The sequence below is a fragment of the Montipora foliosa genome, chromosome 3, assembly GCF_036669935.1.
Source record: "Montipora foliosa isolate CH-2021 chromosome 3, ASM3666993v2, whole genome shotgun sequence".
NCBI lineage: Eukaryota > Metazoa > Cnidaria > Anthozoa > Scleractinia > Acroporidae > Montipora > Montipora foliosa.
Window position 1 is genome coordinate 60,898,875 of NC_090871.1, and position 12,500 is coordinate 60,911,374.

Genomic DNA, 12,500 nt, shown 5'->3' on the forward strand with positions numbered 1-12,500 from the left:
CAGGAGGAAGATCTTGTGTTTCAGGATAATATTGAGGATCAAAACTAATTTGTTTTTTACCTTCCAATATATCTTTTTTAATGATTCTTCATAAGTTGGAGGCTTAGGAACAATTTGTTTTTCTTGCTGTGGTAAGACTGTTTCTTCAAATAAACCACCAAGATTCATATCCGGAACTTAATCTTCAATATCAATGCCATAATTTGGCACTTCACCTTTTTTAATGGTCGTCTTTTTATTGAAGGCAATTTTAAATTACTAGTTATTACATCATCCAGTTTTGTTGTTATTCGTTGAAACACCTTTGAAAAAGATGCTTTTTTGACCCAAATCATGCTGAATAATAGCATTTCTTACGGTATTAATTTTATCTCCTAATTCAGATTTATTTTTTGCAAGTTCTTTCCATTTTAGTAAACTCATTTGTTACATTATTTGTTTACATAGAAATGGAAAATCGTATATAAAAGATAGCGTTTTACACAGTGTTCAACACTGTGTTGTACATGGTGTTGAACATTATGTTATGAAATAATATACCCATATGATATAAATGAGAATACCAAATTACTATTGTACTGATTATAATGTTGAAAATTATAAACAGTTATATGATTTCATATCAAATAAATGCTTTCGAATGCTGATTTGTAGCCCAAGCGGTTCGTGAAAAACAAAAACATTAATGCATATGATTTACAATTTGCTTTATTATGAAAAAATCTACTTGTATGCTAAAAACTTAGAACAGTCAAAATATCAAAATTTATTGAACACATTTAAACCAATAAGTAATGACGTTGGTTATGATACAATTGAAGCAAGTAACGACCAAATATACCAGTATCTGAATTAACAGTTGATAATCAAAAGCTGGTTATATTTGATGATTTTGTTTGTGAAAAAAACTAAAAGCCATTGATTGATTATTTCATAAGTGGAAGACATAAAAATTGCAGTGTTATTTATTTGAGTCAATCATATTATAAAACTCCAAAAGATATCAGATTAAACTGCTCAAATTTTTGCATTTATGAATTTCCAAGCACTAATGAAAAATCACTTATTTGCCGTGAAAATAATACTCCAAAAGAACCATATGAAAAAGCAACAAAGGATCCATATAGCTTCATTTATATTGATAAGCCACGAAAATTCATAACTAAAAACTTCAATGAACAAGTATAATATATACCAATTATATATAAATGAGTTATTCAAACGGTTTATTAGAAACACAAACACAAAGTATTAAATTATCACCATATTACCCCGGTTTTGCTCCAACTCCACTGGCTGCCCATTAATTTTCGTATTCAATTTAACATCGCCCTTTTTGTCTATAAATCCCTCAATGGAACCGCACCTGCCTACCTTAAAGATCTTCTACAGCCACAAAATCAGCCCAAATACCACCTAAGGTCTAGAGATCAACACTTGCTTGCTGTGCCGCGGAGCTTCAGAAAAACTTTCGGTGACTGATCATTTGAGCATGCAGCACCGAAACTCTGGAACACCATCCCGCTTGAAATCAGGGAATCCGCCAACATTGATATTTTCAAGAGGAAACTAAACACTCACTTTTTTAAACTTGCTTATTATCAGTAATTTTCTATGTCGTTTTCTGTTTCATTTTCTCTCTTCTTTTTTAGTCAGAATAGGGGTTTTTATTATGTAAAGCGCTTTAGAATATTTTATAGTTTTAGCGCTATATAAGTGTTATTTATTATTATTATTATTATTATTATTATTATTATTATTATTATTATTATTTAACTAAATAAAAAATATAACTGTTATAAGTCGATTTGGGGTCACGTGAGAACAATGTGATACGAAACATTTAGGAAAAGTTATAACAATACCGATAACTAACTGCGTGCCAAGTTTCATAGGCCCTGGACAAATGCTTTCCCGTCAAATAAAATATGCATAATAATTAGGCTGGTCAAGCCTTACCTCACTTGAGCGCTATGGAATTGCTGAAGCACAGTCCAAATGATTTATATTGTGGCCTTTTAACATATTTCGCATGTAAAATTTCAATACTTTGCACATTTAATTCTTGCACAGCTAGCTAATCGACAGAGGTATATCGAATACTTTTGGATCAAAATAAAGGCTTCCTGTTTGTTATAGATTAATTTCATCACACAGCCAGCATGATAAAATGAAAAGCATCAATGTTTCGAGTGTTATGGATTAGATTGAGGAACTGTTAAGGCCGTTAATTTTCTTGTGATCGGTACGATCACTGCAAAAACAGTTCAACGATCGTATCGATTTTAAAACCACTCTACTTGCAGCGATCATAACCTTCTTGGCGACAACGACCTCTGAGCGGTTAGACGTCAGTCCTATTTCAAAGATCGGTAGCCATCGCAACGGTAGATAAGAGCGATCCAGCGGAGCAATCATAGGAAACCCAGCCTTAGGAGTAGCCAATGGATAAGATTCTTGTCCAGACGTACAACACAATTCTTTTCCAAAACACTTTCATTTCTTGGCACGTGTTGCGATTAGTTACGTAAAAGTAGTGCTTCACAATGATCAACCCTGTATTCTTTTTATTCTTCCTCTAGGTTTCTTAAATATTTTTGTGTATGAAGCTGAAGGGTCATCGACATTACTTGGTCGTATGGATGTTTCTCAGCCTAAACCTGTTTGGAACTCTCAGACCATTTGTCCTCCCCGCTCAGTCAAACCCAGAGATTGGTTCATGTCAGTGCTGGGTACGGGTGGCGTGTCGTTTGCAGTCGACTTAAGTCAAAATCCTTCAGAAATTATGTTGGATATACCACAGACAGTGGATGTCAAGAACACCAAAGCGATCGTTTTTCCGTTCAACCCTCCAAAAGATATCTCAGATAGACAACTTGACATCACTGTGACATCCCCGTCAAATACACCAGCTTACTTGAAAGTGTCTCAGATCCGTACAGATGTCGACGACAACATAGAAGTTGTGGATTACAAGAAGGCATCACTACGTCTTTCCTTTGCTAAGAAAGGCCGGATTACCCTGTCCAAGGTGTCTGTGCCTCCTTTAACCGACTCTACCTCCACCTGGTTCATTGGAATAGCATTAAAAAACTCTACAGGTAGTTTAAAACCCACTGAGTCGAAATATGTTACTTTAAAACTGTCACAGTCATTTGATTACAGTTATGCTGGACCTATCTGTACTTTGTTTTTTGTGTCTCTGCTGTTAGGCATAGTAATGTCAATAGCTGGTTTGCGGCTTTTTAAAGAACATCTTCTTAAAGTTAATATTCCAGAATCACTTGTTAAAGTTAACGCGAGTAACAGGGACCAAGACATGTACAATCAGCCTAGCACTGGGCAGGACAATGGTAACAATTCTCTGTCGGATATGATTACAAAATTTGGGGCATTCATTTTCGCCATGTTGAAGGTAGCATACAAATGCTGGTTTTCAGGGGGTCCTAAAACTTATTCTTATGCTACAGGGGTTGCGGGTTTCTTGCTTATGATTGGCGCGTGCCAATTTGTCATTGCAACCTGGAATGTGATGATCCAAGAGGGTGATAGAGACGATTGCTATTACAACGACCTTTGCTATAGAGTTAGCGATTATCATGATATTCCACTGAACTTAATGATAAGTAACTTAACTTACATAGTCCACGCGCTGATTTTAACTGTGTGCGTGTGGTACATGGAAACAGAGCTGCATCTTTTCTGTGAAAATCTTAAGAAGTCTGTGACCTCTAGGGAGCAAGTCACTCAGCCTGGTAACGGGCAGGAAAATGGCAACAATAGTGACAATCGTCAATCAACCTCTTCTGGTTGTAAAGGTAAACAAAATGAAGCCCTACCAAACCATGTTTTCGTATGTCCCAATATCGCTCTGCATCTTCAAGAGGGGGCTGTCCCAGAGCATACTCTAGGAGACAAAGAAAAGAAGACACTTATGGCCCGAGCACTGAAAAGGAAGTACTCTTATTCCATTGGGTATGCCTTTGCCTGGGCACTCCTTTTTGAGGGATTGTTTTCCCTGATTTACCATTTGTGCCCAAGCAGGTACACATTTCAGTTTGACTCGGCATTCATGTTTGTAATTGCCGGTTTAACTGTTCTGTTGGTGTATAATGGTATGGAATTGAATGAGTGCCCAGTAGAGGAACAGCTAGGAGAGCAACACCCAATCGAGTCGGACGTCCAGCGAGGAGAGCAACACCAAGTCGAGTTACAATCATTAGAACGACACCCAGTTAAAGAGCCAGTAGAGGAACTCCCGGTGGGTGCATTGAATGTGGAGGAACAAGCAGGAGAGCAACACCCGGGAGAGCAACACCCAATCGAATCGGACGTTCAGCGAGGAGAGCAACACCAAATCGAGTTACAATCAGTAAAACAACACCCAGTTGAAGAGCCAGTAGAGAAACCCCCGGTGGATGCATTGAATGTGGAGGAACAAGCAGGAGAGCAACACCCAATCGAGTCGGACGTTCAGCGAGGAGAGCAACACCAAATCGAGTTACAATCAGGAAAACAACACCCCGTTAAAGAGCCAGTAGAGGAACTCCCGGTGGGTGCATTGAATTTTTTCCTTTATTTTATAGTGCCACTTTTCATCTTCAATTATATTGGTACACTCTATCACTCCGAATCTGGACTGGCTATAGGATTGCAAGTGGTGTTTTTTATCTCTCTGGTCATTTGGTGGTTCGCAATGGGTCTCTGGGCTTTCCATAAGCTCAGTCTTAAAGGGGTTTTGTCATTAGGAAAGTGTGAGGGAAACACGTGCTACTACATTTTGGGTTGCGTCATTTCTCCACCTGCAGTGTTTGTACCGATCTTTCTTCTCATGGACCTTTCTCAAGTGTTTCTGTTTACTTGTATTGTAGAGAGTTTTTGGGCTGTTTCTGCCAAAGCTAAGCTTTTCCAAAAGCTCTGGAAACTCTGCTGCGCCATCTGGAAACTACTGCGCCATTGCAAGTGTTCAGGTATGTGCACGTGGCGGGAATTTTTACGGGGATGTTATATCTTCGTAACTGTTGCTTGTTTGACAGGAGCTTTTGGCGTATTCCTAGGCCTGCCAACCACCAACAAAACAGCCTCACCTGAAGATTCTCGTGATCTCAACAAAGAATGCGCAATTCTTGGGTTTTTCGATTGGCATGACCTCTGGCATTTTTTGTCTTCTTTTGCTTTACTCATGGGTGCATTTGTTATCATGTTTATAAGCGCTAATCAGGAGGGCCCTCCTGCGCTAAACCCAAAAGCAAAAAAGAAGCACCGACCGCCGATTGTGCTTGCGTTGGAAAATGAAGGTGCTGATGGTAATGACATGAAATTGACCTAGGCTCTTATCCCATACAGGATTTCTTTTCCAAAACAAAAAAAAAACAAACAAAAATTTGTACTGATCCTGTGGTAGACATTAGACCATGTAAACATATCCCCGTTTAAAGAAAAAGTCCAAAAAGTTCCGAGACCTCCAGCCAGACATGATTTTCTCCTTTTGATGTTTCTCTTTCTGCGACGAAACGACTTCAGTTTGTATCGAATTGACTTTCATTTGTATCGAAACGACCGTAAACCGAGCCAAACCGTCGCTAACTTGATGCCACATTCAGAAATCAAAAGAAAAGCCTTAAAATCCTATATCACATTAAACCCAACGTTCCTGATGAGACCAAATGAGGTAGTAGCCCCTGGGACTGGTTAAAACAGGGTTTTTAACCTTGTCATTACCCTTTTTGAGCAGCGATGTAAAGCCGAAACATTTCTGTCGTTTGTATTACTGATTACTAAATGTATGCTAAGCCTACAGTAGCACAGAGTAAAAGTTGGCTCAGTGCAGAGTAACTTAGCGTTGCAATATTTACTACGCATTTTAAATGCACCAATAGCTTTAAATGAAACTGATGTAAGTCAGGTAACTTTACAGTGTAAGCTGAATTTAAGTGCAGGAGAAAATGTATTCATTTGAGCTTTCCTTCCCAAAGATATAATATCTAGTACATAGAATAGAGCTTTGCGAGAAAGCACAACTCATATATTGTAACTTACCGATGAAATGTAACTTGTAGTATTATTAATAAGAAAACATTTCAAATGTACCAACAGCTTTAAAGAAAATTTTAAGCCTAATAACTTAACAGTGCAAGCTGAATTTTACCGTTGAAGAAGTGTATTCATTTTAGTTTTGCTTTAGATAGGTGTAACTATAAAGATTACAGCTTTGCAAGAAAGCACAGCTCATGTTTTGTAGCTTATTGATAGACATATCAAGGTTGATATGTTATTTTACTACATCACATTAACTAAAAGATTAAGGATGCCAGTTATAAGAACCTGCTTCGTTTATACTCCTCACACACCCCTCTCCCCCCATAATGACTGGCCAATGCTCATGTCGCAAACATATTCTGAAGGCAAAAAGACAAGACCCCTCCCCCTCCCCCCCCCCCTCCTTCGGGATATGAGTTACCTCCGGTACAAGCACAGCCAGAACCGCTTTAAGGCGTGAAAGCCCAAGGTTTATAACTGGCATTTTACGACACAGCTACCAGATTATGTTTTCAGTTTGGTGCTATTTTATTGTAGTATCATATACTTGGAGAATTTCTTTTTTATCAGTGTAACAAGTTAGCTTGTACAATAATAAAAGCATCTATCGTTTGATTTTGTTTAAATTTTTCTAAAAAAACAAACTTAATCACACACATTTTGAAATACACTAGACTACGAGCATAAACACGACAAATATCTTTAGCAAAAAGATGTCTTAATTGGAAACATTCTGCTCTTTTTCTTTAGATTAGCTTTGAAGTTTTTCAGTCAGTCGTGTAATCAAAGCTGCCTGGCAGCTCAATAGTCCGCTAGTACTTCTTTGTGCTCCAAGGGCGCATTTCCCTCGAGCCACTTGTTTTATGTTTTATCGTAATCTCGCAGCCCCTGGTCAATCAGTTTCTTTGCGAAGATTTAAAAGTAAGAACTGCCGACAAAATATTCCGATTCTGTGAAAAGAGAGATGAGGTATCAGATGTTTTAGTAAGATTTAAGTATTTTCAATTATTTGAACCCCCTGCACCATCGCCCCTGCATCGTGATTAAAATCGCTAGCATCAAATCCAAAATTCTGTTGCATTTTTATATATGATTCAGTTGCGTTCCTGGACGTTTTCCATTCGACCTTTCCGTTCGGAACTCTCGGAGATGGTCTGGCAATTTCCGGAAAAAAGGCTAATCTTGCGAGCTATACCCAAATTTCCGATAATTTCTCAACGAGAATTTCTGGTCCAATTGATTTTCATTCCGGAATTACTGGCAGTTTAGGATGAGTGGTTCTAATCTCAGAATAATTTGCGTATTTTCCAGAACCTTTCCGAAGAAGTTTTGGCCCTTTTCAAAGTTTTGGAATTTTTTGGTGAATGGAAAGCGCCTGGTATCTCTCTTTTGATATTCCAACTTTCTCAGCCAATCAAAGACTCAACAATGGCACGTGATTGGCCAGGCATTAGGGGGAAGCCAACATAAAGACAGAGATCGGCAAAGGTTTTCAGGTTTTCGAGATACCGCGCGTTTAAATGTGACAAAAGATACATACTGAAAAATACAAGCAAAAAAAAAAAAAAGAACCAATTCACTCGAGAGCTGGGAGGAACAGTTTCAGCTGCCTTTTTGTCGATATTTGTTGCTGTCATAGCTGTAGTAGTGTCGGGTTTATCTTCTAATAACAATGGCTTCAGTCCAGACTGGGCTCGAAGTTTACTATGAAAAAACCAAAACAAAAGTTAAACGTTAATTACATTAAAATTCCAGGATTATCTAGCGAACTTGAGGGCCGAAATCTCAATAATTGCACCCTACTCACAAGAAAATATAAAAGTAAGAATTATGCAAACATGTTGTTTATATTTCCTTTCCGTTGTATGAGAAGTTTGGAATTAAAAATAGAATGCTTGACGAGGCAGAACAAATCTTCATCTAACTGGGCGTATATCTACTGCGCCTTTTTGCTAATACAATTTAAAGGAACCCTATCAAAGGATCATACTGGGATCACACTACTAAAAAGCCGAAAAAGCGATACCCATTTAAGTATTTAGTGTACTGCACTGCGTCAGGCAACTGTACAGCTTGCACTAGAAATGACCTGAGGCCCAGCAACTTCCAGTGAGGTATTCATAGAGAAGCGACATCACTTACATACGGTGCGTTGTGAAAAAAACTGCGTACACTTTTCAAGAAAGCTGTGCGTAATCCGTGTCACATTACCCCTGTGTTACCCATCCTTTTTCCTTTTGCTTTGATCTTACCTATTAGACGTTCTTCTACCTTCAGTTGGTAAATATTTTGAGCTTTTTCTTAGATTTGAAGGTAATCTTTTTCTGCATCTCGGAAACTGTATCTTCAGTCAGAAACTTTCACCTCTAATTTCAAAATTTCAAGGCTGTTTTCCCTTTGCCAGGAAGTTAATCACAGTCGTTTTAAACCACCAAACCTCCCCGTTTAGCGAGGTTATTACTTGGATGGGTGACCAAAGAAAAAACTCCTTGTTGTAAGATTTAGATTTAAGCTCTTATTTGGTTGTAAATTCATTCAAACGTCGTGAAGATAAAATATAATAACCATGACAAAACTCAAACAGTCTGTCCATGAAGTTATGCAGAAAAAACGCACCTTCTTTTAACAGTGAAAGAGCACTACCCCACCAAGGGCTGCCGTTAAGTATTGAGTCACCTGTAGTCTCCCCAGACCCGTAGCAAACTAATTACCTTGTGGCTGAATTCTATCGACAACAGGCAAGTTCACCAGTAGCATCAAGGGAAAATCAAGCATACGCAGCTGTGAAAGGTGTTACGATGGGTTACGGCCCAGCCCTGTCATCAATATGAAAAATATTTTGTCATCTAATCACCAGACTTCTTGAAAGTCATTCCGAAAGAGACACCTCATGATAGATACATGTATGATATAATTAAATAATGTCAAAACAAAACTGATGCAAGTCCTGTTTACAAGATTCATACTTACTTGGTTTCATTTACTAAATCATTTTGTATCGCTTCAGGATTCTCATTTTCTGCTATGAAAAAGAGGACGAAAATTAATTTCAAGACTAACAGCCTTGTTAACAATCACTGGATTCTCTAGATTGAGAGGTCTGGATTTGAGCCTTGCACAGAGTCATTGTGACACGTTTGTAACCCTAGCAGTACCTCTCTCTACCTAGGAGTATTTATAGTAGAGCAAACGTCGTGCCAATTCATCTAAATGGCCAGAGCTTGTCCCTGTTGGGCATTAAATGACTAAGAGTTTTACTACTTGCCCCTGGATGGGATGCTAGTCCATCGACGGTTACCTCCAGCATTAAATTTGCCAGTATCCATTCAGACACACCTGGGTGGAGTGAGACACTGTGTGCGTGAAGTGTCTGGCCCAAGAACACAACACAATGTCCCCAGCCACGGCTCAAACCTGGACTGCTTGATCTGGAGTTCAACGCACTAACCATTAGTCCACCGTGCCTCCTCAAGGGATTATTTATAGGTAACAGCAAATTGCCAGCCATAGGCAATCAATCATAATGCTGTGGAGTGCAACCTGCAAGGGGATAGCAAATCCCATCCAGACGGAGTGTCTACCCTTCAAGTTACTCCTAACAAGGCGACGCCCTAGGCCCCAAAAAGGCTTCCATTGCTAAACAAAAAGAGACCTTACACTCCAGCTGACTTCCTTTAAAGTTCTGTACAGCAGCACTATCACATGAAATATTTTTCTTTTTCTGTATGTTATACAAGCTATACATGCATCATCCCTTCGAACAAATTACTCTCTTTATGTCGCAAGCTCAAATTTACATCATTATTTCAGCAAAGCAAAATGAGATTATTTACTTTGTCTCCTGCATCTTCAGTGTTACATGTACAAGGTTAGCTGGGGACATTACAGAACCCACACACTGTGCTTATTGCAAAGAGCAGGGCACGGAGTTCCCGGTGTTGTGTGCAATGTTAGCTAGGTAATCGACTATGAGGCAGAACCGAACGCAACAAAAACACGTTTAATCGAGCAATGTGGCTACGAGCACATGGCATGCCGCAAGGGCCTCTGGGAAACAATGGCTTACGCAACAGCTTACATCACAATGGTCTGGCCTTGTCTCACGGGTTGATGCTTCACATAGGGTTAACTTCATTGCACCTTCCCCCCTTAGACAGAAGACTATATCTTGACTTTGTTGGCTGCACTTAGTCTACTTTTAACTTTTGCCACATCAAACTCAAAGAAGACTAGGCTACTGGCACTCTAGGTCAGATAATAGCGATATCACTCATACCTTCTGAACTTTGTGGATTAACATCCTTACGCACAGCACCATCGGTTTTTAGTGTATCCTAGAAAAAACGCCACTTGAGTGTAAGATTATGATTTAGCGTAGTAATACTTCCGTAAAAATTGAGATCAACTTGAAAATATGTGGGGCTGCTCTTCTGTTTTAGTATTCTCCAATTTTTTTCATCTGCGACTCATTTTAATTGGCTTTCCTGTTCTTGTTTTGAATTCTTCTACAATTTAAAGCTGCCATACTGTGGTAACAACCACTTGCGTGGCCAACTCAAGTACCCTATGAATATCAACTGTGGCAGTCAAGTCCAAATGAACAGGAATGTCTTCTGGAGTGGGGATTTCAATTCCTTGTTTTGTTGCCTCTTAAGATCTCTGCTTCTTCAACAACTAATAAATAAAATTAATTTCATATATACTTGTAATTAATCTTTAATATATTTGCATTTCAAATTTCTTAATGAAAGCAGAGAAAGAATTACTTTGAAAAAAACTACAATATATAAGCATTGTCAACCAATTTCATCCAACAATCTTCATCTCACAAATCTTTCAGTTGAAAATGGACATTTCTGCCCCTTAAATTTCTTAGCGGAGGCCCCAGGGCTGTAACAAACTGAGTCGAGAAAACAGTCGTGTCGGGAGACCCAGGGATAAAAGAATTTGCGGTTGACAAACTGCGGGAAAAAACTGTATTTGCATAATTCATGTCGTATGTCGTATCGTCGGCGTATTGGCTAAGTTTGTGTTCGACTCCATTTGTTTCAAACCCCTTTAGGTCTTCGTCGCTCCTTATGAAGTTGGCTAATATCTCAGCCGCTATTATAAACAGATAAGGGACATCGGGCAGCCTTGTCTGACCCCTTTACCTAAAGTGAAGTGCTCTGAAACCCGACCATTGTTTTGGATAGCGCTGGCAACATCATTATAAAACAATTTGAACCAATTCACCAATGAGGGCCCGAAATAAAAATGTGTAAGAGCTCTTTCTATTAAGGCCCACTCGATCGAATCGAACGCCTTTTCGAAGTCTATGAACATCAACAAACCGGGTTTATTTATGTTGTCCTCGAAATTTACTATTCTGTCAATTATTAAATTATTTTCTGCGATGGAGCGTCCTTTTAGAAAACCGCTCTGATCGTTGTTAATAATTTCAGGGAGCACCCGCTTCATTCGATTTCCTATCGCTTTCGATGGGATCTTGTAATCGCAATTTAAAAGAGTAACTGGCCGCCAGTTCTTTAGACTGGGAGGACTTTTGTTTTTCTTCGGTAAAAGAGAAATTATCCTTTGCCTTTGGGTTACGGATAGTTGCCCCTTTTGAAAGGAGCAGTTGATTGTATTCACAAAGAGAAAAGAAATGTCATTCCAAAGAACTTTAAAGAATTCAGCAGGGAAGCCGTCTGAGCCTGGGGACTTATTTGATTCCATTGTCTTGAGCGCACTTAAGCATTCATTAGCTGTTAAAAGGTCTTCACAAGACTCTTTGCAGTCCTCATCCAGGTCCATCCAGTCTCAAGCAGTTTCTCTTGGGAAGAACTCAAACGGTGTCTGACATCTGCAGACAGCAGACTAACCCTAAATTACAATTATTGAAAGCTAACAGTTTTAAAACGGGTCCTGTTTATCAGCGATATTTGAAATGGATGCTCAGACTTAATACTGTTTATCGGTGCTATTTGCAGGCAGCTGCAGTCTGCAGTCTGCCCTCTGCAGTCTGCAAATGTCAGACACCGGAACTCAAAGCCCTCATTACTACTTTGTGTTGTTCAGCTGCTATATAGCTCATTATAGAAATTCATACGTTCTCGTAGAATTTCTTGGTCAGAGGTTAAAGTAATGTTGTCAGCACGGCGAAGTTGAATTAAAGCCTTACGTTTGAAGCGCCGCTTTTCTAAATTAAAGAATTGCTTTGAGTTTTTCTCACTTTCGTTGTACCAACGAATTTTGGACCGCCGGATAGCTCCCTTAGTTTCATATTCATGGTTTTTCTAAGTTTGCTTTTATCTCGCTCAACTGGTGGCCAAATTCTTCTTTCAACTGAGGGGGCAGTGGCTCTTCAATTTTTTTCTCCAAGTATGTCAACTTTTCGTAGAGTCTACTTTCTTCCTTCCGCTTAGAAGCAGCTTTTTCTTTTCCATAAAAATCGATGCCTCCCTAACCTTAAGTTTAAT

General features: G+C 38.9%; 1 protein-coding gene and 1 pseudogene across 5 annotated transcripts in view; one reads left to right on the forward strand and one right to left on the reverse strand.

The window, feature by feature from the left end:
• The window catches only part of LOC137997864 (uncharacterized), a 49,507-nt gene that overhangs the window by 8,060 nt on the left and 28,947 nt on the right, over positions 1-12,500 (forward strand). For 2 of the 5 annotated variants that reach the window (XM_068844168.1, XM_068844170.1), the window contains one exon: positions 2,583-6,522. In XM_068844168.1, coding sequence (XP_068700269.1) covers positions 2,583-5,329 — 2,747 coding nt within the window. In that variant the 3' untranslated portion in view covers positions 5,330-6,522. Of the gene's footprint in view, positions 1-2,582; positions 6,529-12,500 lie in introns of those variants that run through there. The other 3 variants (XM_068844171.1, XM_068844167.1, XM_068844169.1) reach the window with 3 other exon arrangements.
• LOC137994306 (uncharacterized) overlaps positions 6,841-12,500 on the reverse strand; it is a 5,732-nt pseudogene continuing 72 nt past the window's right edge.